Consider the following 20,991-nt stretch of genomic DNA (forward strand, 5'->3'; position numbering starts at 1 on the left):
AGCCACGGCGTGGGTCCCATAAAAGTCACAATAAAGGTTTGACCAGGCTTGAACCACGATATGCACCAACTACGGAGCCCATGATATAACCAAATAGGCTATTGTAGTGCTCAGAGTTTATGCTGTGAAAGTTTTACAACCTTTCATTTTTTAGTTTCTCAACTCTGAATATTATGGTGGAACAGTCAACATGAATGAAAGGGAGATAACCAGGAGTAAAGTACTGACAACTCTAGGTTTCTACTTGTTCAGCTTTGACAAACTTGTTTTTTCATTGCACGGCTAAACTTTATACCATATAAATTATGTGACACCCCTGGTTATTTGTTAAAGTAATATTGTGAGAGGAAACCTTATGTTGCCAACTATTGGCAGGTGCAATAACCCTGAAATTTATAAAAAGTGACATCTCTGGTTTTCCCCTTGTGGTCTTCATATGTGTATGTATGTATATATATATATATATATATATATATATATATATATATATATATATATATATATATATATATATATATATATATATATATATATATATATATATATATATATATATATATATATATATATATATATATATATGCATGCGGTTCCGAGAACTGCAACAATATAACAGATAGGTGTCCCAAGACAGTTATTCCATTATTATACCTGTAGATAGTCTTTCCTTTTGTTTAGCGGGACAACAAGGGAGTGCGTTGCGATGATCTAATAGCTAGGTTTGCTTAAATCATTTTCTCCTTCATTTCGTCCCTACTCTTCTTTTTCTCTGATTATTCCTGAGGTAAATTAGCCACGTGCGCCTTCGCTGTAAGGTCGGGCCTTATGGAGGCCAGCGCGTGCGGCGCCGCTGTGAGGAAACTGCTGCACAGAGATCCTCATTCCCGGGCAAGCCCTGGGCCCGGCGTGTGTGGCGAGTCATGTAGTGCGCTTGGCAGTGCGGGATTATCGACTCGGGCTTCCGATGGTCTGCGGAGGATTGCCGGTTGCATTAAAAAGGCAAACGAATGAACACCTCTTAAGAGGCTGCACGAATGGTGTTTTTCACAAAACAGGAAACACAGCCAGCACGACATCCACGCTGCACGAAACGCGTACGGAGGCCGATAAAGACGACTCAAAGCCATGTTGGGTGGGATACGAGTGTGCGGAGTAGAAGCGGCTCGTTCCTTTTCAACCTCAATATCCGACACATATTGGTGTTCGCCCTGCGCACACGCTAGCGGAGTCATGTGAACGCGAGCGCTGGCCACGTGTGTAATGGCCGAACCGCGCGTACTGTATGGAATGTGCTCGAAAGCAGACACGTACTCCGCTTGTGAAACGTGCATGGATTTATCCATAACGATGTACCTTCGGCCGTCGCTGGCAGCAGCGGACTGTCCACGGATGATGAACGTCTTCTCGTCTCTACTGCCAGCGAAGCTACGATCGAGCCGGGGAATGTACAGTGCGGACCACGTTGGTGTGCGGAGTGTGCGCGCTGATCGGCACTGGTCAGGCACCCGAGCGGGCATGCGGGAATCTCGGCCGGTTGCCAGGGCATGGCCCGGGGTTTTTTTTCAGGACGATTCGCGTGCCAATTTCGGTGTGAGCGATTCATGTCATATCATGGGATCGGAGCGGAATATTCCCCCTGTCTGGGATGGCCTTGCCGGAAACGAAGTGAGGTGGTTTCCGGCCAAAGTTGGTGGGCCATGTGAGGGATCGGGGCCAATCGGAGCGCCCAATCCAGGTGATGACGTTTCCATTCGGCATGCCCCTCCCCCCGAGCTGCAAGTCCTATAAAGGTCAGAGCAGTCCCTCCGCCTTTCTTTTTCTCTTTCTCCGCCTCTCTCCCACTCTCGCCTTGCCTCGTCGACACCGCCACGACCCGCCTCCTGCTGCCCGAACTCTGCACCCTTGTCTCCGCCCACACGACATCAACCCCACCCGCCAACCTGGTCCCGCCTGTCCCTCCATCCTCGCACTCTGGACCCCGCCCCTTCTCCACTCAAGCTCCTCCTTCATGAACACGGTCTGAACACGCGGCTGAAGCCAGAGATGACGTGCCCACTGTCGGGTACCGTACCACGGAGCATCCCCCCCGCACCCCCCGAAACGTATTGTGACGCGTCGTGCTATCAAGCATAAACATACCAATATCATAACCTCAACTCCTTTCCCTTCCTGGTTCAAAACTTTGTCTTCATCAGGTTTTCTTTGTCTGTGTGTTGTGTGTGTCCTGGTGCCTGTCTACTCAAGTAAGACTGCAGAAGATCGTTATCATTATTATTGTTATTAATTTCGTGTTAAGTCTGCTCTGTGTCCCCTTTTGTAAGTTGGCTGTTTATTTGCTGCACCACACCTCTCTCCCCTATCTCTGCACAACACACCCCAATAAATCTCTGTCGTAACACATACCTTTCCTCGCCCATTGTAAATAAATCATTATTAGGAATGTTCCCTGCTCCTTATGGTCTTTTCTTGCATTGATCCAGCATGGTCCGAATCCAAGCTTAGCCGGGACTGTATTCCCAACGATCCGTTCCTTTTAGCCGGTAAGTCCTTGGCAGTGTCGCTCGGCTGCATCCAATCCGGTAAAGTGATCCAGTCCGGAAGACAGGTAGAGTGATCCGCTTCGAACAAGGCGTACCGAGGCCTTGTTCCCCGGTAATTAAACCACATGATTAATTATGTAACCCGATTAACCCATCGACTGGAGGACCCGAGGTCACGCGGTTGAGTTATTGGCGTCCACGGTGGGTTAAGCGACCTGCCGCGTCACGGAATTATCATTGTACGACGGTCGACAATTCTGGGGAGTCTGGTGGGAACCGAGATAGCTTTCCCCACCTCGTGGTCTTCTCACCCGACCTCTGGCCCGCAACAATATACATACATACATACATACATACATACATATATGTCACGGACGTAGTGGTTAAGTTAAACCCCAACCCAATTTGTGGTGGACGGGCGGCTAACACCAGCCAGCCGAGCGGTTTTTCCTTCGGAGGTGGACACGTTTATCCTCAGAGATTATCATGTGCGCGGGAGGGGCAGAGCATGGCACTTACGGAGCAGCGGAGGCACAGATGGATGCACAAGGGGGTTTATACTCGAACCCCACGACAAATACACGGACACAGCAACTTAAAATAAACGCTGGGATTTAATGAAAATATAAATATTTACAAGGGTAATAATTAAAATGTAATAATAATCGTGAGATAAATTGAAGTCTAAAGTCGAGGCGCCTCTACACACAGACTTAAATCCAGATAAGGGGGAAACAAAATAAATGAAAATCCTCCCTTTAACCTGGCACTTAGCTTGGTCCAGGGATGGTCTCTGTGGAGCTTTGGGATCGAGGCGCTTCATCCTACACATATGGATGCGCCCAAAATGGCGTGCTCTTGCAGTGGGAAAACGTACCCCAGGCAATTTGTGAGCAGTATTCAACACCGGGGCTCAGAGACCACCGTGCAGCTTCTTCGTAGATCGCGCTTGCCAATACGCGGCACTCTTGCCGATATGCAGAATGGCGCCTCCCCTTCGGTGACATACACGAGGCTTTGAGGTCCGTCTCTCACGACCCAACCAAGAGCCAATGGCCAGTATCTTGCTCCACCACTCGAGCCAATGCTCCTCGGCATGAACACGAGAATCACACCGTCTTCTTCATGCATCAAAGGAAAGCCATTTTGTCGTGCCGAGAGGAGAGCAAAGCAAGGTCCTCTGTCCTAGCCACGTTCCTCGACGACTACAACTGCATCCCTCACCCCAAACTCGTGCGTTCGCTCCCAATCACTCTTCCATGTCACACCGAACAACAGTACCACCTCCGAGGCGTGGCTTGCTCGCACGAAACCTGCGAAGGCAGGGCCTCTGCCTGCTCGGCATGCATGGCTTGCTTGCGGTTATGGTCGTTGTTGGTATAAAAAGGCATCTCCTTCATGGTTCGTTGACTTGTAAATACAAAAACGTAGGAATAGGTCACAGGGCGCAATCACATACGGGGGGAAATTATCCTTTATCCCTCGCACCACCCCCATGTGGTGAAATGTAACACTTAAGCTCACAGTTTCCCCACTTCATTTACATCGAGATGTCTCCTACACGTCCACGAACCAAACAACTCTATTCAATCTTAACTTTCTTATAATTCCTCCATCTATATCGTAAATATATATATATATATATATATATATATATATATATATATCAATTTAGAAAAGCATGCGTAAGACTTCTGCTTTCCTCTCCTCTGCTTGTGTACTTACAGTTTTCCTCTGTAGACTTGGCATAGTGCAATAGATTCACTGACACCATATTTAGTTCCTGGGGGAAGCAGTTATTATGAGTTCAGTAAATTATTTCCTCTACTTCTGTGACGGATGATCTTAAGTATGTGTGGGGTTAATTTGTTTGTGTTCATCACAAATTTAGCTGTTCATGCGCTAAAGGGAGATGAGTCAGGTGGGAGTCAACAATATGCTGTGTTACCTTTCCGCCTCATCTCACTCTTTCCAGCTTGAGTTGCGCAGCCTTCCAGAGGAAGTCGTGAAGGAGACCCCTGAGTACCGATGCCTTCAGTCTCAGTTTTCCGTGCTGTATGGAGAGAGCCTACAGCTGAAGACTCAGTTGGGAGAAGCACGGAGCTTGCTGAGTTGCACCAAGAACACTCAACTTCGCCAGATAGAGCACATGGAGGTAGAGAGGGTGATATGGAGCTTGAGAGTGTGCGCGTGCGCCTGCTCTTTAGTTTTTCTCTGCCGGCTTGTATCATATACTAACCTGTTCTTCTCAATTTTAGAGTGATGAACTCCAGTTGCAAAAGAAGCTTCGCACAGAGGTCATACAGCTGGAGGATGCACTGGCACAGGTGCGCAAGGAGTATGAGATGCTGCGCATCGAGTTTGAGCAGAACCTTGCTGCAAACGAACAGGCTGGTACCCATCGCCCTGCGCATGTTGCATTTACACTTCTAACGCTTTTCCTCTCATGTGTGCACCATACCCCATGCACAAATAACGTTCCTTGTGTTGTGATGGCATCATTTAAAAGTAAAAATTAAAATCCTTATTTATTTTTAGTGATCCAAGGCTCAGGAATGAGCTTGTACATGTATACATGCAGGATACATAGTGTTACGGTTGTGGAAATTCACAGAACACCATTCAGGTTCCCCGAAGATCAGTTATGTCGATAAGTGTTTGTCCAGATAGATTTCCCCACCGATGTCTAACGGGATTTATTCATGAGCCGGGCTGTGAACCTTTGAGGTAGTGTTATTCTTTCCTATTGTTATTTTAAACAACATCTCCTCACCACCTTCTCCACAACCGCCAACATCTCCACAAACAACGGCATATCGACGAAGAGAAACAACTCCATCACTCCCGGGTAAACAGAAGTGACTGTTAAAAGTATGCACCGTACAAGATCAACCAGATCTCTCCCGGAATTTTCCCCCGCGCGCCGAGAAGGGAGGGGCAAACGCCCCGAGGCGATAAAAAGCCCCGCGTTGGAGCGCCGAGAGAGTGGAGGAGAGAGAAAGCGAAGACCTCAGGTTGAGGTTCGTTTTGGCAGTTGAGTCGAGAAGGGAGTTGCGCCGAGAAGGCAGTTGAGGAGGGAGTTGGCAGCTGTTGGTTGGCGAGTGGGTGAGAGGGTCTCTCTCTCCTGGGTCTCCTTGGTCGTTCGAGGCTCCGTTGGAGGCGTTGTCGGAGGTGCCGTTGGAGTCGGGAGTGGAGTCGGGAGCTGGTGGAGTATCGGTCGAGTGCGGGCGGACACACCGAGGGTCGCTGAACCAGGGCCCAGCGAGTCACCACGAGGGTAACCTACACGGCCTCTCAGAGCCTTGCGGTCATCCCGGCTCCGAGGAACATTAAAGGCCTACGGACCCAGTTCTCCCTGTTCTTTTCTGGGGTTTTTTTGCATGGAAGTCTGTGGCGCCTTGTCCTATAAGTAGAACTGTTAAGTGTCTGTACATTACGTAATAGAACAGCTGTAGGTCTTTTTGTTCGTGTCTTGTCCCTTACCCCCATTGCTTGCATACGTGTATGAATAAATGTCATTGTTTGAATATTCACCTGCTCGTTGCGTCCCTTCCTCTATTGAGCTGCCGTTATTGCGTTCGGAATAATAGCTGGTTTTTAATAGCCGATAAGATAATCGAGTCCGACGGGGCTTGGCGATAATAAACCGCTCGGCAATCGCAAACGGCGCGAGCTGCTTAAAGCGGCTCGTGTCCGTACGGGTCCCGTCGAGGTGTAAATCCCCGGCATTTCTGTCTGCGCGAATAATTAGGTAAATCGACAATTCGGCGATCAACCCTGTCGCACGTGGACAGAAGAGTTGGCTGATTTATGGTGTGGTTAAAAACACACCCGTAGCTGGATTTTGGCGTTGATCCGAAAGCTGCGACTGGATTGCCATGGTCGGTGGTCGCACGGCTGCAATTAGCTACAAGCGGTCGTCCGCACGCCGGAGTGGTGAGAATCCACAACAATATGTTCGGAGATCCATGGAGGACAATGACATGCTTTAACATGAATTACAAAGACAGGAGACTTTGAACAAATCAACATGGTGTTTTGGGTTTGAAATGGGATTGTGACACCATGTTCTAAATGCTCAGACGGGAATGATAAGTGTTGACTGACCAAAATTTTTCCAAGTGAACCAATAAATTTGGTTTTTCACTTCGCACAGTGTGGTCCATAGTCGGTTTTCCCATGAACTTGCGTTTTAATCTGATTTACCCAAAACTTGCGTTATATCCACATTATTACCTCTGCCACCGAAGGTGAAAGAGGTTATGTTTTCACCCCTCTGTTTGTTTGTCTGTGTGCAGAATATCTCAAAAAGTTGCAGACAGATCCGGATGAAATTTGGTGGGCAGGTTTGGTGTGTGACAAGGACGAACTGATGCAATTTTTGTGAAAATGTGGATCCGGATACTAGAATTTTAAAAAGTGATTCTTCACCATTGAGAGGGCCAAAAACGATATCTAGCACGATATCTCAAAAAGTTGTGGACGGATTCGGACGAAACTTGGTGGGCAGGTTGGGTGTGTGGCAAGGACGAATTGATTCGATTTTGGTGAAAATCCTAATCCAGATCTGGATCCGAGAATTACATAATTTTTCAAGTGATTCTTCACCATTGAGAGACAGGGTCAAAAACGATCTAGTACTGTATAGCATGCTATTTCAAAAATGTATTGGGCCCGATATATAGCATGCTATTTCAAAAATGTATTGGGCCCGATATGTTCTCGTGGATCAGGCATTACGTGGTGGAGGTATGCGCTCTACCGAGTGTCCTTCTAGTTTTAATTTGTGTTATTTAGGTCAAAGGTACTGAGTAGTGACACCACTTGTTCTTACTTGTCAACATGAACGTTTTCGATATGGCGTTAGAATCTGGGGAAAAATGTTTAACCTCCGCCATCGAAGATGGACGGAGGTTACTGTTTTCACCCTTGTCTGATTGTTTGTGACTTACGAAATCTAAGATTTCGTAAGTATATTGATGCCTTTCGTTTGTTTGTTTGTAGGCACGATAACTCGAGAACGGAAGAAGCTACCAATGTCAAATTACACCACGTGATTCAGGAGGGTGATGGCTTGTGCTGATTAGATTTTGGTCAAAATCGGTCAAAGGTCAAGGTCACAGTGAGGTCAAATATTCGATTTTTGATGGTTTGGTACAGAATCATCGTAGAAACTTCTGGTTTGCTTCGCTACCTTCTCTAGAGACAGCTTTTATTAGACGAGGTCAGAGGTCAAGTTGACGATTTTGTAAGTACCAGTCTATGACTGCTTGTTTGTTTGTTTGTTTGTTTGTGAACAGTATTACGGAAAAACTCCTGGACGGATTTCGACGAAACTTGGTGGGGGGATTAGGTATGGTCCAAGGATCATGCCATTACATTTTGGACTTGGTCCAAAGTCCAATATGGCCGCTATGGCAGCGATTTTGAAAAAATATTTGAATTTTTGTTTTTGCATTTCTGCATGTTTTAAGTGATTTCCAACCAAAAATAAATAAATTTGTTAGAGAAATAAAAAAATTTGCAACTTTTTTTCAAAAAAATTTCGATTTTATTTGAAAAATATTTGAATTTTTTTTTTTTGCATTTCTACATGTTTTAAGTGATTTCCAACCCCCTAAAAAAATTGTTAGAGAAAAAAAGAAATTTGCAACTTTTTTTTCAAAAAAATTTCGATTTTTTTTTTTTTTTTGGCCATTTCTACATGCGCGTCAATCTAGTTTAGTTTATTCAATCGTGGTTCAGTGGAGTCTGATCCGTTTTGACCTACAATGAATAGGATATCAGGTTCACTTAAGTGACCCAGCACTATTGGCGGCGGAGGTTTTGCACTCTACCGAGTGATCCCCCTCTAGTTTGTTTTTAGGGTATCCAGTCAAATGGACTGGATAACCTATTGTTTTTCTTCTGTTTATTAGGGTACCCTGTGAGTACAGGGTACCCTATTGTTTTCCTTCTGTTTATTATTATTATTATTACGCATTATTATTATTATTATTATTTTTCCGCCGGCATTTTGCACCCTTTTTCGCTTTAAAAATCATTTTCTCTGGAACACTAAGTCCGATCGACAGGAAATTTTCACCATAGTATGTATCTTTTTTGATAGCACAATCACGTTATAATTATGACGTCATTGGTCACGTGGTACGGTCGCCATCTTGAAAAAAGCGATAAACTTTGGACATCTGTATCTCGGAAACCGTGCAACGGAAAATTTTTTCGTTTGATACATTTTACTAAGCTCCCTCTGGGGAACAGGTGTGATTTTTCGTGACGTCATAGGTGAAGCGATATACCGGTGAAAATTCGTCAAGTAGAACGCCATATAGGAAAAATCTGAAAAATTCTGAGCGTCATCTACACCAAAATTCATCGTCAAAAATGTTTTTTTTGACGTCATCGATGACGTAATTCGGCCGCCATCTTGTTTTTTAGTGTTTTTTTTTTAAAATCTTCTTCTCCAGAACGGCTGTGCAGATTGAGGCGAAACTTTACAGGCACATTCCCCCTGAGGTCCTCTTTCAAGTTTGTTAATTTGTTGTTGATACGTCACATGGTTTGGCGGCCATCTTGAAAAAACCTTAAAACCTTCAAACATCTTCTTCTCCAGAAGCGCTGGTCCAATGAAGGCGAGATTTCAGAACTATATTTGTGACATGTATGCGATGCAAGTTTGTTAATTTCAAAGTGATAGGTCACATGGTTTGGCCGCCATCTTGGATTTAAGAAAAATATTAAATAATGTTTTCTCTGGTATTTCATAAGCCATCGAAGCGAAAATTTGCAAGTACCTTCCTCCCTCAAGTCTGCATACACGATAAAAAAATTTTACCTCAGAAGTCACATGGTTTGGCGGCCATCTTGGATAGAAAAATAGACCTTATCCGATTTACACGAAACTTCACACATTTGTTCGGTTCCACGAGGGAAAGCAGAATTTAAATTTATGATATCATTGGTCACAAGGTTCGGCAGCCATCTTGGATTGAAAATGAATAAATTTTAAAAATCTTCTTCTCCAGAAGGGCAATATAGATTAAGACGAAACTTCACACATATATTCCCCATGAGGTCCTTTCTCAAGTTTGTTAATTTGTTCTTGATCGGTCACATGGTTTGGCGGCCATCTTGAAAAAACCCGAAAACCTTCAAACATCTTCTTCTCCAGAAGCGTTGGCCCAATGAAGGCGAGATTTCAGAACTATATTCGGGATAGGAAGCCGATATAAGTTTGTTAATTTCGAATTGATAAGTCACATGGTTTGGCCGCCATCTTGGATTTAAGAAAAATATTAAATAATGTTTTCTCTGGAACCGCTTAACCAAACGAATCCAAAATTTGAAATTATCATCTAGCCGGCAGTATGCAGGCATGGTAAAAATTATGACGTCACACGTCACATGGTTTAAGCGGCCATCTTGGATAGAAAAACGCACCTTTACCGATTAACACGAAACTTTACAAACGTGTTCCAATACCCAGTTGGAAGCAGAATATAAATTTCTGATGTCATAGGTCACATGGTTCGTCAGCCATCTTGGATTGAAAATGAATAAATTTTAAAATCTTCTTCTCCAGAAAGGCAAGACAGATTAAGCCGAAACTTCACACATCTATTCCCCATGAGGTCCTTTCTCAAGTTTGTTAATTTGTTCTTGATTGGTCACATGGTTTGGCGGCCATCTTGAATTTACCTTAAAACCTTCAAACATCTTCTTCTCCAGAACACCTGATCTGATCAAGGGAAACTTCACACCCCTATTGCACATGAGTAGGGAATACAAGTTTGTTAATTTCTAATTGATAGGTCACATGGTTTGGCAGCCATGTTGAATTTAAGAAAAATATTAAATAATGTTTTCTCTGGAACTGCTTAACCTATCGAAGCGAAAATTTGCGTCTGTCATCCTCCATGATATCTGCATACATGGTAAAAATTATGAGGTCACAAGTCACATGGTTTGGCCGCCATCTTAGATTGAAGGATAAATATTAATTCATGTTTACTCTGGAACCACTACTTCTATATATGCGAAACTTCATATTTATAATTTAGGCGACATGGGAAACAAAAGTTTAAAATTTCAACCTGATCGGCCGTGTGGTTTGGCAGCCAGAATTATTTAATTATTTGAATCTGGTCGCCAGTAATAAGGAAATTGAACGCTTTGTGCTGCCCGGTTCGTAACTCGTCTGTTCCGCGCCGTCTCGAAGCAGGCCTGTGTTTGTATCACCATTAAATAATGTTTTCTCTGGCACCGCTTATCCGATAAATGCGAAACTTTGCGACTATGATTTAAGTCTCACGTTGTGTCAGTTGTGTCAAAGGCGGACGGACTGGGTACCCGGTCATCACTGCCAGCAGTTATAAAGTGGCAGTTCTAGTTATTATTATTTTTCTTCCGCCGTAAATTTGCAAAATTTCCAAATTTTTTCGCTTTAAATGCCATTTTCTCAGAAATGGTAAGACCAATCGACACAAAATTTTCACCAAATATGTATCTTTTTTGATAGCATACATAATTGATAATTATGACGTCATAGGTCACGTGGTACGGGCGCCATCTTGAAAAAACAGAAAAACTTTGGAGCTCTGTATCTCTGAAATCTTCTAGGGTAAAAAAAATTTCGCTTCATACATTTTAACAAGCTCCCTCTCGGGAATACGTGTGATTTTTCGTGACGTCATCGGTGAAGAGGTATCCCAGTGAAAATTCGTCAAGTAGAACGCCACATGGCAAAAATTTGAAATTTCTTGAGCGTCATCTACACAAAAATTCATCGTAGAAAAAAAATATTTTGTCGTCATCGGTGACGTAATTCGGCCGCCATGTTGTTTTGAAATATTTTTTTTTTTAAATCTTCTTCTCCAGAAGGGCTGGACAGATTAAGCCGAAACTTTACAGGCACATTCCCCCTGAGGTCCTCTTTCAAGTTTGTTAATTTGTTGTTGATACGTCACATGGTTTGGCGGCCATCTTGAAAAAACCCTAAAACCTTCAAACATCTTCTTCTCCAGAAGCGCTGGTCCCATGAAGGCGAGATTTCACAACTATATTCGGGACATGTATGCGATGCAAGTTTGTTAATTTCAAAGTGATAGGTCACATGGTTTGGCCGCCATGTTGGATTTAAGAAAAATATTAAATAATGTTTTCTCTGGTATTTCATAAGCCATCGAAGCGAAAATTTGCAAGTGCCTTCCTCCCTCAAGTCTGCATACATGGTAAAAAATTTTTACCTCAGAAGTCACATGGTTTGGCGGCCATCTTGGATAGAAAAATAGACCTTATCCGATTTTCACGAAACTTCACACACTTGTTCGGGTCGACGATGGAAAGCAGAATTTAAATTTATGATATCATAGGTCACAAGGTTCGGCAGCCATCTTGGATTGAAAATGAATAAATTTTAAAAATCTTCTTCTCCAGAAGGGCAAGACAGATTAAGACGAAACTTCACAGATATATTCCCCATGAGATCCTTTCTCAAGTTTGTTAATTTCTTCTTGATCGGTCACATGGTTTTGGCGGCCATCTTGAAAAAACCCTAAAACCTTCAAACATCTTCTTCTCCAGAAGCTGTTCCACTGAAGGGAGATTTCAGAAATATATTCGGGAGAGTAAGGCGATATAAGTTTGTTAATTTCGAATTCATAAGTCACATGGTTTGGCCGCCATCTTGGATTTAAGAAAAATATTAAATAATGTTTTCTCTGGAACCGCTTAACCAAACGAATCAAAAATTTGTAATTATCATCGAGAGGGCAGTATGCACGCATGATAAAAATTATGACGTCAGACGTCACATGGTTTGGCGGCCATCTTGGATAGAAAACGCACCTTTACCGATTAACACGAAACTTCACAAACGTGTTCCAATACCCAGTTGGAAGCAGAATATAAATTTCTGATGTCATAGGTCACATGGTTCGTCAGCCATCTTGGATTGAAAAACAATATCTTCAAACGTCTTTTTCTGAAACGACTGAACAGATCAGGCGAAACTCGACCACTATGACCGCCTCTCCATGACGAATAAAAGTTCCCACCCCCTTTTTGAGGTACGATGCAACGTTTGGCAGCCATATTGGATTGAAGGAAAAATATTAATTAATGTTTACTCTGGTACTACTGCATCAATAAATGTGAAACATCACCTTTATGGTGCAACAGTCATGCGGAATGAGGGTTTGAAATTTCAACGGGATCGGGCCCAGGGTTTGGCAGCCATGTTGGTTTTAAGAAAAATATTAAATAATGTTTTCTCTGGAACTGCTTAACCTAGCGAAGCGAAAATTTGCACTTATCGTCTACGATTGTGTTTGCACATGTGGTGAAAATTATGACATCACAAGTCACATGGTTTGGCCGCCATCTTGGATTGAAGGATAAATATTAATTAATGTTTACTCTGGAACCACTGCTTCTATATATACGAAACTTCAAATTTCTAATTTAGCCGACATGAGAAACAAAAGTTTAAAATTTCAACCTGATCGGTCACACGGTTTGGCAGCCAGAATTATTTAATTATTTGAATCTGTTCGCCAGTAATAAGGAAATTGAACGCTTTTTGCTGCCCGGTTCGCAGCTCTTCAGTCCCACGCCATATCGAAGCAGGCCTCTGTTTGCATCACTCTTCAATAATGTTTTTTCTGGAACCACTTTCCCCATGAATGCGAAACTTTGCGACTGTCATCTGCAGAAAGTCCCATGTTGTATCAAAGGCGGACGGACTGGGTACCCGGTCATCACTGCCAGCAGTTATAAAGTGGCAGTTCTAGTTGTTTTTGTTTTTGTCGTGCATTCGGAATGGAAATGTAAATGTTGGAAAGTTTTTGAGATATGTTTCAGCATGCACGCATCTTACCCGCTTGCACATTTTATGACATAGCCTGTTTCTTTACCTTGTCCTTCTACCACTCTCCCGTGTTAAGGACCAATTAATCGTGAGATGCGGCACCTCATCAGCAGCTTGCAGAACCACAATCACCAGCTGAAGGGCGAGGTTCTACGTTACAAGCGTAAACTACGCGAGGCAATGTCTGACCTCAGCAAGGCACGTTTCCACTCCACTGGTTTTCTACATAGCAGTTGAGTGTCGGAAGTAACTTGGGGCTTCTGGGCTAAATTCTTCTTTTCTCTGTCTCAACAAGTGTAGCCACAGAATAAGTTGTAGTTGTGATCTCATAGTCAACCATGAGGAAACGTGTGCTGTCACTACATAATGCATGTGCAAATGTGATTGAATGGGTGGTTGCAATGACTGTCTTGTTTTCAATCGGCAGCTCAAGGCCCAAAATGCTGCAACGGCTTCTCATGGAGGATCTGCGCCATCCCAGCAAAGCACCCAGCATCCCACAGAAGATACCCGTAAAACAGAGCCAAGCATGGCAGGGACGTCTGAGGGTGCTTTGCCTGGAAAACGAGAGGCTGCTTTGCCTGGAAAACGAGAGGCTGCTGAGGACACCACTCCATCGGTTGCTCCGCAATCATCACATCACTCGCACGCTCCTTCAGGAGGGAAGAGGGAGAAGGGCAGTGACACCGCTGGGTCTTCTGGGACTACAGGTGTGGAAGAAGAGAAGGAAAAGGAGAAAGAGAGAGACAGGGATAGGGAGAAGGACAAAGATAAAGACAAGGAGAAAGAGAGGGACAAAGGAAGTTCAACGAGAGATGACGACATGAAGAAAAAGGAGGTGGACACTGTGAAGCAGCTGCGTGCAGAGCTCAAGTAAGGGATGAGGATGTTGTAATGCCTTCATTAACACCTCAAGCACACCTGCCAATTAGTCCAAGTTATCCACAAGGATCTTTCATTTTACCACTCTATTGCAGAAATGAAATGTTAAAAATGGGGAAAAATTAGCTCGTTAGCATTCCAACGTATTTACCCTCAGAGCAGAAATTTGGAATTTGACCAGTGGTACTTGTGAACAATATCTTGGTCTTCAAAACGTACCATGGGATCTTTAACATGCACAAACCCCACAAGCTAAAGTTACGAGATGGAACAGCCTGCTTAACATCCCTTCTGAAGGACTGCATGCTCACTTCTGCGGCACCATGCCTGCTGGACGGCAGTTTATAGTCGGGTCAGGAATCCAGTTCAGATTAGACAACTCAGAAGTGGGTACACTACCTCTGGGCTCTGCCGATCCATTTCCTTGTCTGCACACTGCTTGTTGCTTTTTTCTCTTTTTTTTGCCAAGCCCATGATATGTCGCATCTTTATGAGAACCTTCAGTGCCCCATCCACCGAGCAGTTCACCCAACCTTGCGATTCGCTTTCATCATTTGGAGACATCATATGTCTAACGCTTAAATTTATTTTGTGTTTGTTTTCAGAAAGTCTCAAGAAAGCCAGAAGGAGTTACGACTGTTGCTGGACATGTACAAGGCTGTGCCCAAGGAGCAGAGAGACAGAGTGGCATTCATGGCTGCAGAGCGACGCACCAAAGCGGAGGCAATTGCCGTCGATGTTTTTCCACTGCTCTACTTCCAAATCGTCCACCTTTTTAACCATCCATTACTTTAGCGCATTCTTCAAAGGACAGTTAGAGGGAGTAAATTTCAATGGAGTTTGAAATTTGGGTCACATGGACAATCTGGACGACAGGGCCTGGAATTATATTTCTATTTCAATCGTTATTACCTCCACCACCAAAGGTGGACGGAGATAGTTTTCATCCTTCTGTCCGTTTGCCTGGCAGCAGGATATCCCGAAAAGTTGTGGATGGATTTGGACGAAATTTGGTGGACAGGTTGGATGTGTGATCAGGACGAGTTGATTAGATATTGGTGAAGATCCGCATGCAGATACTATAGTTTAAGTGATTCCTCACCCATTGAAAGATGGGGCCAAAAACGATATATGGCATGATTTTTTTTTTTCAAAAAGTTGTGGATGAGTTGGTTTGGTGACGAGAACAGGTCAATTAGATTTGGTCGAGGTCCAGATCCAGATCCGGCCTATCGGTGAGATACAAAACGTAAAGCCTGGCAGAGGTATGCACTCTCCCGAGTGCCGTTCTGGTTTTACATGCGATGTATGAACAAGCTACTTTGTGCACCTTCGACACTCCAGTGGAGAAAGTACACGGAGGAAACTTGCAGAAAGTGAGTCCACCATTCCATGTGTGCAGTTGGAAGAGTTGCGGGGAAGAATTAAGGAGTTGGAGGAAAACTCGAGGAGGGAGTCAAAGCGTGTGGCTGAGGAGGATGCCGTGAGGAGGATTCGAGGAGCAGAGGAGACCATCGAGCATTTGCAAAAGAAGCTTGCGGCCACCAAGCAGGTGGGGAGGATTAAAAGAGTCATCGGCATCGCATTTCTTCTTCGATGCAGTTTAATCATCCATTATTATAACAATATGCTTGTTCATCCATCTGCCTGTAACATTCTGTTTCACGCATTGGTTGCACACTTCGCCTGACTCCACCCATAACTTCCACTTTGGGGAGGAGGAACATCCGGTCGCTAGGTTGGGGCTTACTGCTGTGCGAAGTTGTAAACCTTTTCGGAGCCGTCATATTCACAATTGCCATGCCTTCCAAGTTGTCCCTTCGTTGTAAAACGACCAAAGTGACTTAAAAGATGCAGATCGGTGTCATGGGTATTATGAAGATAGGCTTCAGCGATCAAGGCAGCGGTCTGTTGCCTTGTACACCAGCCAAATAAATATGTGGCATTCTCTCAAGCAGGGCGTAAACCCAGGCCTTGTTGTTAGAAAGGTCTTTGTCCGAGGTCATAATTTACTTTTTGTGACGTGTGTGTAGATATACATGACAAAAAAGATAATTGCTTTCAGGTCATTTATTTGCACAATTAATCTGCTCGTGGTCACATATCTTTTCTGCATATCTCGTGGGATTGTGAGTTGGACAGGAGACCATAACAGGTGGGGAGGGGGTTTGGAGGCTTGACGTGGGGAGGGGATGAAGTCTTAGGGTTGGGAGGGGGAGAGTGAGGACTTGGGGTTGGGGTAGGGAAGCAGAGGTTGAGGACATAGGGTTTGTGGGAGTGGGGGGGTGGGGGGGAGTTGAGGACTTCAAGTCACATTTTACATTGCACGGATGTTCCAAGGGTCCATGCTAGTTTTTAGTCCCCTCCCGTTTTCACAAGAGTGGACTGTTGGTTTGCTCTCCGTCTGTCCGTTCCACCTGTGGTTTTTCAGACTTTTATTCCCATACCCTTCAACATCTTCAACTGAAACTTGGTATTTGGCTTTTATTATAATAAGTTACAGAACAAGTTCGAGTTTCAGGGAGTTTCGTCAATTGTTCAGTCATGCCCTTTTTAAACATTAAATATCACATCATGGGTCAGTGTTCAGCTGCCGACTCCACCCCACTGCTTTAAACCCAATTGACTGTACAGCTGGCCTGACTCCACCCCTATAAAATCATGCACTGCCATTGCACGAAGCGGTGCAGACCGGCAGGCCTCGGGTCTTCGGCCTGGGTGTTAGTCCATGGCCCATTGCTATTGAAATTATCCTAGGTATATCACCATGATGTATTATACATGCACATAAGTCGTACGCATGTTTTTTGCTTCATGTATGTACATCGGATTATTGTTAATCTGAAATAGGCAAAGTCAAGAAATGAACAAAACACGGTGAGTTGGAGAGGGTCTTCTTCATTACCTCCGCCAACGATGTTTTCACCCCTTTCTATCTGTTTGCCTTGGTTCGTCTGTCTGTCTGTCTGTGTGTGCAGGATATCTCAAAAAGTTGTGGACGGATCCGGATGAAATTTTGGTGGGCAGGTTTGGTGTGCGACAAGGACGAATTGATTAGATTTGGGTGAAGATCCGGATCCGATGACTAGAATGCCTTAAGTGATTCTTCACCATTGAGAGATGGGGCTGAAAACAATAAATTGCACGATATCTCAAAACGTTGTGGACAGATTCGGATGAAACTTGGACATGTTGGGTGTGTGACAAGGAAGAATTGATTAAATTTTGGTGAAGACCGGATCTGGATCCGACTACAAGAATTTTCAGTGATTCTTCACCGTTGAGAGATAGGGCCAAAAACGATATATAGCACGACGTCTCAAAAACTTGTGGACAGATTCGGATGAAACTTGGTGGCCATGTTGGGTGTGTCACAAGGACGAAATAATTCGATTTTGCTGAAGATCCGGATCCGGATCTGGATATGAGAATTATTTAATTTTTGAATGATTCTTCCCCATTGAGAGACAGGGCCAAAAATGATATCGTACTGTATAGCATGATATTTCAAAAATCGATTGGGCCCGATATGTTCTCGTGGATCAGGCATTACGTGGTGGAGGTATGCGCTCTACCGAGTGCCCTTCTAGTTTTGGTTCTGGTATTCGCTTGAGCGTACCTGAAAGGCAAATATATTATCTCCCGAACATTAATTGGGACTGGTAGGGGACGTGGATTGCAAAGCAATGCTCGCTCTTGTTAATAATGGCCTTGCACACTTCTCATCCAGGAGGAGGAGGCGTTACTGGCTGAGATGGATGTGACGGGTCAGGCTTTCGAGGACATGCAGGAACAGAACATCAGATTGCTGCAGCAACTGCGGGAAAAGGATGACGCTAACTTCAAACTGATGTCTGAGCGCATCAAGGCCAACCAGATCCATAAGTTACTAAGGGAAGAGAAAGACGAGCTTTCGGACCAAGTCTCCACTCTAAAAACGCAGGTGGGGAATGATTGTCAAGTAGTACAGATGGGATGTGGAGAACGATGACTTGGTTTTGCAAATTTTGCTGGAGTGATTGGGGAGTTCGACGCGGAGTAACACATGTGTATGTGAATCATTGTGCAGCGTCCAGCGCTCGACTAGTACTGCCTTTTGCTCCAGGTGGAAGCAGAATTGGCCGTAGTTCGTCGGTTGGAAGAGAAGGAGCGGCTCCTACAGAGCAGCGCTCTGACTCTCGAGAAAGAGTTGTCCCTGCGAAGCCACGCGCTTGAACTGCACAAACGCAAGGCCAGTCCAGTTGTTTGCACCCCATGGGTTTAAGCACACTTCAACAAAGTTGACTAATGTAACCACAACAATGTTACATTCAACTTAGCAATAACATTTTAGTCCGATTTAACCATACATTGATTTTGTGACTTGAATACATCTATATTTTGTCAAAGTTCTGGAGTCTCGACGATCTAATGCAATCGATATCGTACATTCAACGGTACTTCAAAGATTACATCACACACACCCTGCTTTGCACAGAAATAAAATAATATGTTGTAAATTTTACATTTCAAATAGAATGGTAAATGATAAAAATGTATCTTTAATCCGAATTTTTAATTGTAAATTTGTAAGAGTCTCAACAAAAGAATTTCAGAACCATTGCCTTCAGGGATTGTCCATTCATTCCTCCTGAGCTGCACCCGCTCCTGAAATGTTCTGTGCAGTGAGCGAGTCGGTGAATCCACACTGGTTCTCACATCTACTGGAATCGATATACCCTGGCGAAGCGAGCCATTGATAAATGCTTGTTATTCTTTCTTGTTTCTTCCACTATAACCGAGCACGTCACTTGTGGATTCAGCTGATGCCAACCGTTATTACGAGCTGAACGCCATGTCACTTGGCTGCTGAACCCATAATTCCAATTTGATTTGTGACGTTGAGGAAGGTCGTTGTGGCCATCTTGTGAATTATAATTCCGAGCATACAAGTCCCATCGCTTCGCTGACGGGAATACCAATCTGCTGCATTGACTAACCTATGGGGCAAGAACAACAACAACAAAAAAAAAAGATTCCTTGTAGATCCTGCTCTCCATGTGGGGATAACCAGCGTCGCAAGTTGGCATTTACAGTTTTGCCACGTGTGCCCATGTAGCATCCATGTTCAAAACTACCTTTATTTTTTTTTTGTGTCTCGAACCTTCTCAGGAGTTCCCTGAATCCACGGTCATTGGATTCATTTAGATCTGTTAGTCGGTTCTCAAGTTATAACACGCCAAACACAGACAGACAGGGCTCCTTTTATAATATAGATTTATTGTTTGAAAGTTCACATCAGAAAGTTGTGGTATTTGAATTTCACAAAATTCACTCTTGGCGTCTTTTATACGCTAACATTCATACGGTTCCCTCGTATTCCTCCCCATTCCCTGCTCTCTCCCTCTCCCCAACCTCATTTAAATAGGCAGTAGAGGCTGCCCAGCAGGCTGAGGAGTTGCGGGTGGGGCTCGATCACTCACAGGGACGGATGCGCGAGGCACAGGTTTCGGTGGCAGATACTCGTGCTGCTCGTGAGAAGGAAAGTTTTAACCTCAAACGTGCTCAGGTGAGCTGAATAAGAAAGGATGAAGTTAGTTTTATGTTTGATGTTGAGATTGGGAAAGCCAGAGATAATGAAACAAGGCAGCATTCAAAACTACTTCCTCCACAATTATATCTGCATCATACTCAAAACTATTTTGGGATTCCAACCAGAAAGTTTTGATCCTATTCACCAAAAAAAAAAAAATGAAACATTTTGAATGATTGATGTGGCAAATGTTTTTAGCAGGGCATTGATCACCAGTGCTCAATGAAATGGTTGCAATCCAATAATGCTTATTTGTTGTGGTGTGGGGGGGAGAAGGAGTTGTGAGGGAGGGAAGAGTTGAGAGACTCTCCCCTCTCACAAACCCCTCCCTCAACTTTAACTCGTCTCCCAACTCCTCTTCAACTTTAAACCCCTTCACTTGTCCCCCACCCCTATAAGACCTGGTGGTACCTTGTTAAGTCTGTCTCAGGAGTATGCTCCCCTTCCATCCCTTCCCTCTTCAAATGTCACCACAGCCGATTCTGCCCATGAAAAGTCTGAATGCCACAATTCTGTGTTTGCTTCCAAATCTTGTGTCTCGAGTCCCTCTCTCGGTACCCATCTGCTCTTGGACGATGTGTCTTTTGCACCTGAGGAGGTGGAGAAGTTTCTGACAACCATCGACTCTGTGCAACTGGACCGAACGGCATCGGCTCACGTGTTCTAAAATCCTGCTCTGCTGCTCTTTCCCCTCTTCTATGTGCCCTTTTTACCCTGTCATTTGCACAAGGACATCTTTCATCTGCTTGGACATCCACCAACATGACTGCGTTGCTTTAAAAAGGTGCAGAACTAATCCTCTTAACTGCAGACCTATCAGCTTACTTGCAATAATCAGCAAGGTCATGGAAACCATCATCACAGTTGATTATTAAATCCTTCATTTTCTCCAACAACCTCATCTCACATCACCAATTTGGTTTCAGACTCCACCTTGGACATGCTGCTTGTACTCACCCAAAAACGGATGGAAGCTCTCAATGTCAGACATGAGAGCAGGACCGTCTCTCTGGAAATATCTCGTGCTTTTGATACAGTCTGGCTTACTCTCAAATGGCATCGAGGGCCGACTCGACTCTCGTAGCCAACGTGTGGCACTCAACAGAATCCTTTCATCTCTTCTCCGTGTC

General features: G+C 44.1%; 2 protein-coding genes across 3 annotated transcripts in view; one reads left to right on the forward strand and one right to left on the reverse strand.

The window, feature by feature from the left end:
• Nucleotides 1–20,991, reverse strand: part of LOC147018208 (uncharacterized) — a 239,752-nt gene that overhangs the window by 163,105 nt on the left and 55,656 nt on the right. The gene's annotated exons all lie outside the window — the stretch shown is intronic.
• Nucleotides 1–20,991, forward strand: part of LOC147018210 (E3 ubiquitin-protein ligase BRE1B-like) — a 61,542-nt gene that overhangs the window by 37,555 nt on the left and 2,996 nt on the right. For both annotated transcript variants that reach the window (XM_085897680.1, XM_085897681.1), the window contains exons 9-17: nt 4,516–4,695; nt 4,799–4,934; nt 13,484–13,605; nt 13,835–14,280; nt 14,895–15,012; nt 15,692–15,841; nt 18,020–18,232; nt 18,395–18,524; nt 19,701–19,837. In XM_085897680.1, the coding sequence (XP_085753806.1) occupies nt 4,516–4,695; nt 4,799–4,934; nt 13,484–13,605; nt 13,835–14,280; nt 14,895–15,012; nt 15,692–15,841; nt 18,020–18,232; nt 18,395–18,524; nt 19,701–19,837 (1,632 nt within the window). The remainder of the gene's footprint in view (nt 1–4,515; nt 4,696–4,798; nt 4,935–13,483; nt 13,606–13,834; nt 14,281–14,894; nt 15,013–15,691; nt 15,842–18,019; nt 18,233–18,394; nt 18,525–19,700; nt 19,838–20,991) is intronic.

This window comes from Eptatretus burgeri, chromosome 10 (assembly GCF_056783735.1).
Source record: "Eptatretus burgeri isolate ZD-2024b chromosome 10, Ebu_testis_v1, whole genome shotgun sequence".
NCBI lineage: Eukaryota > Metazoa > Chordata > Myxini > Myxiniformes > Myxinidae > Eptatretus > Eptatretus burgeri.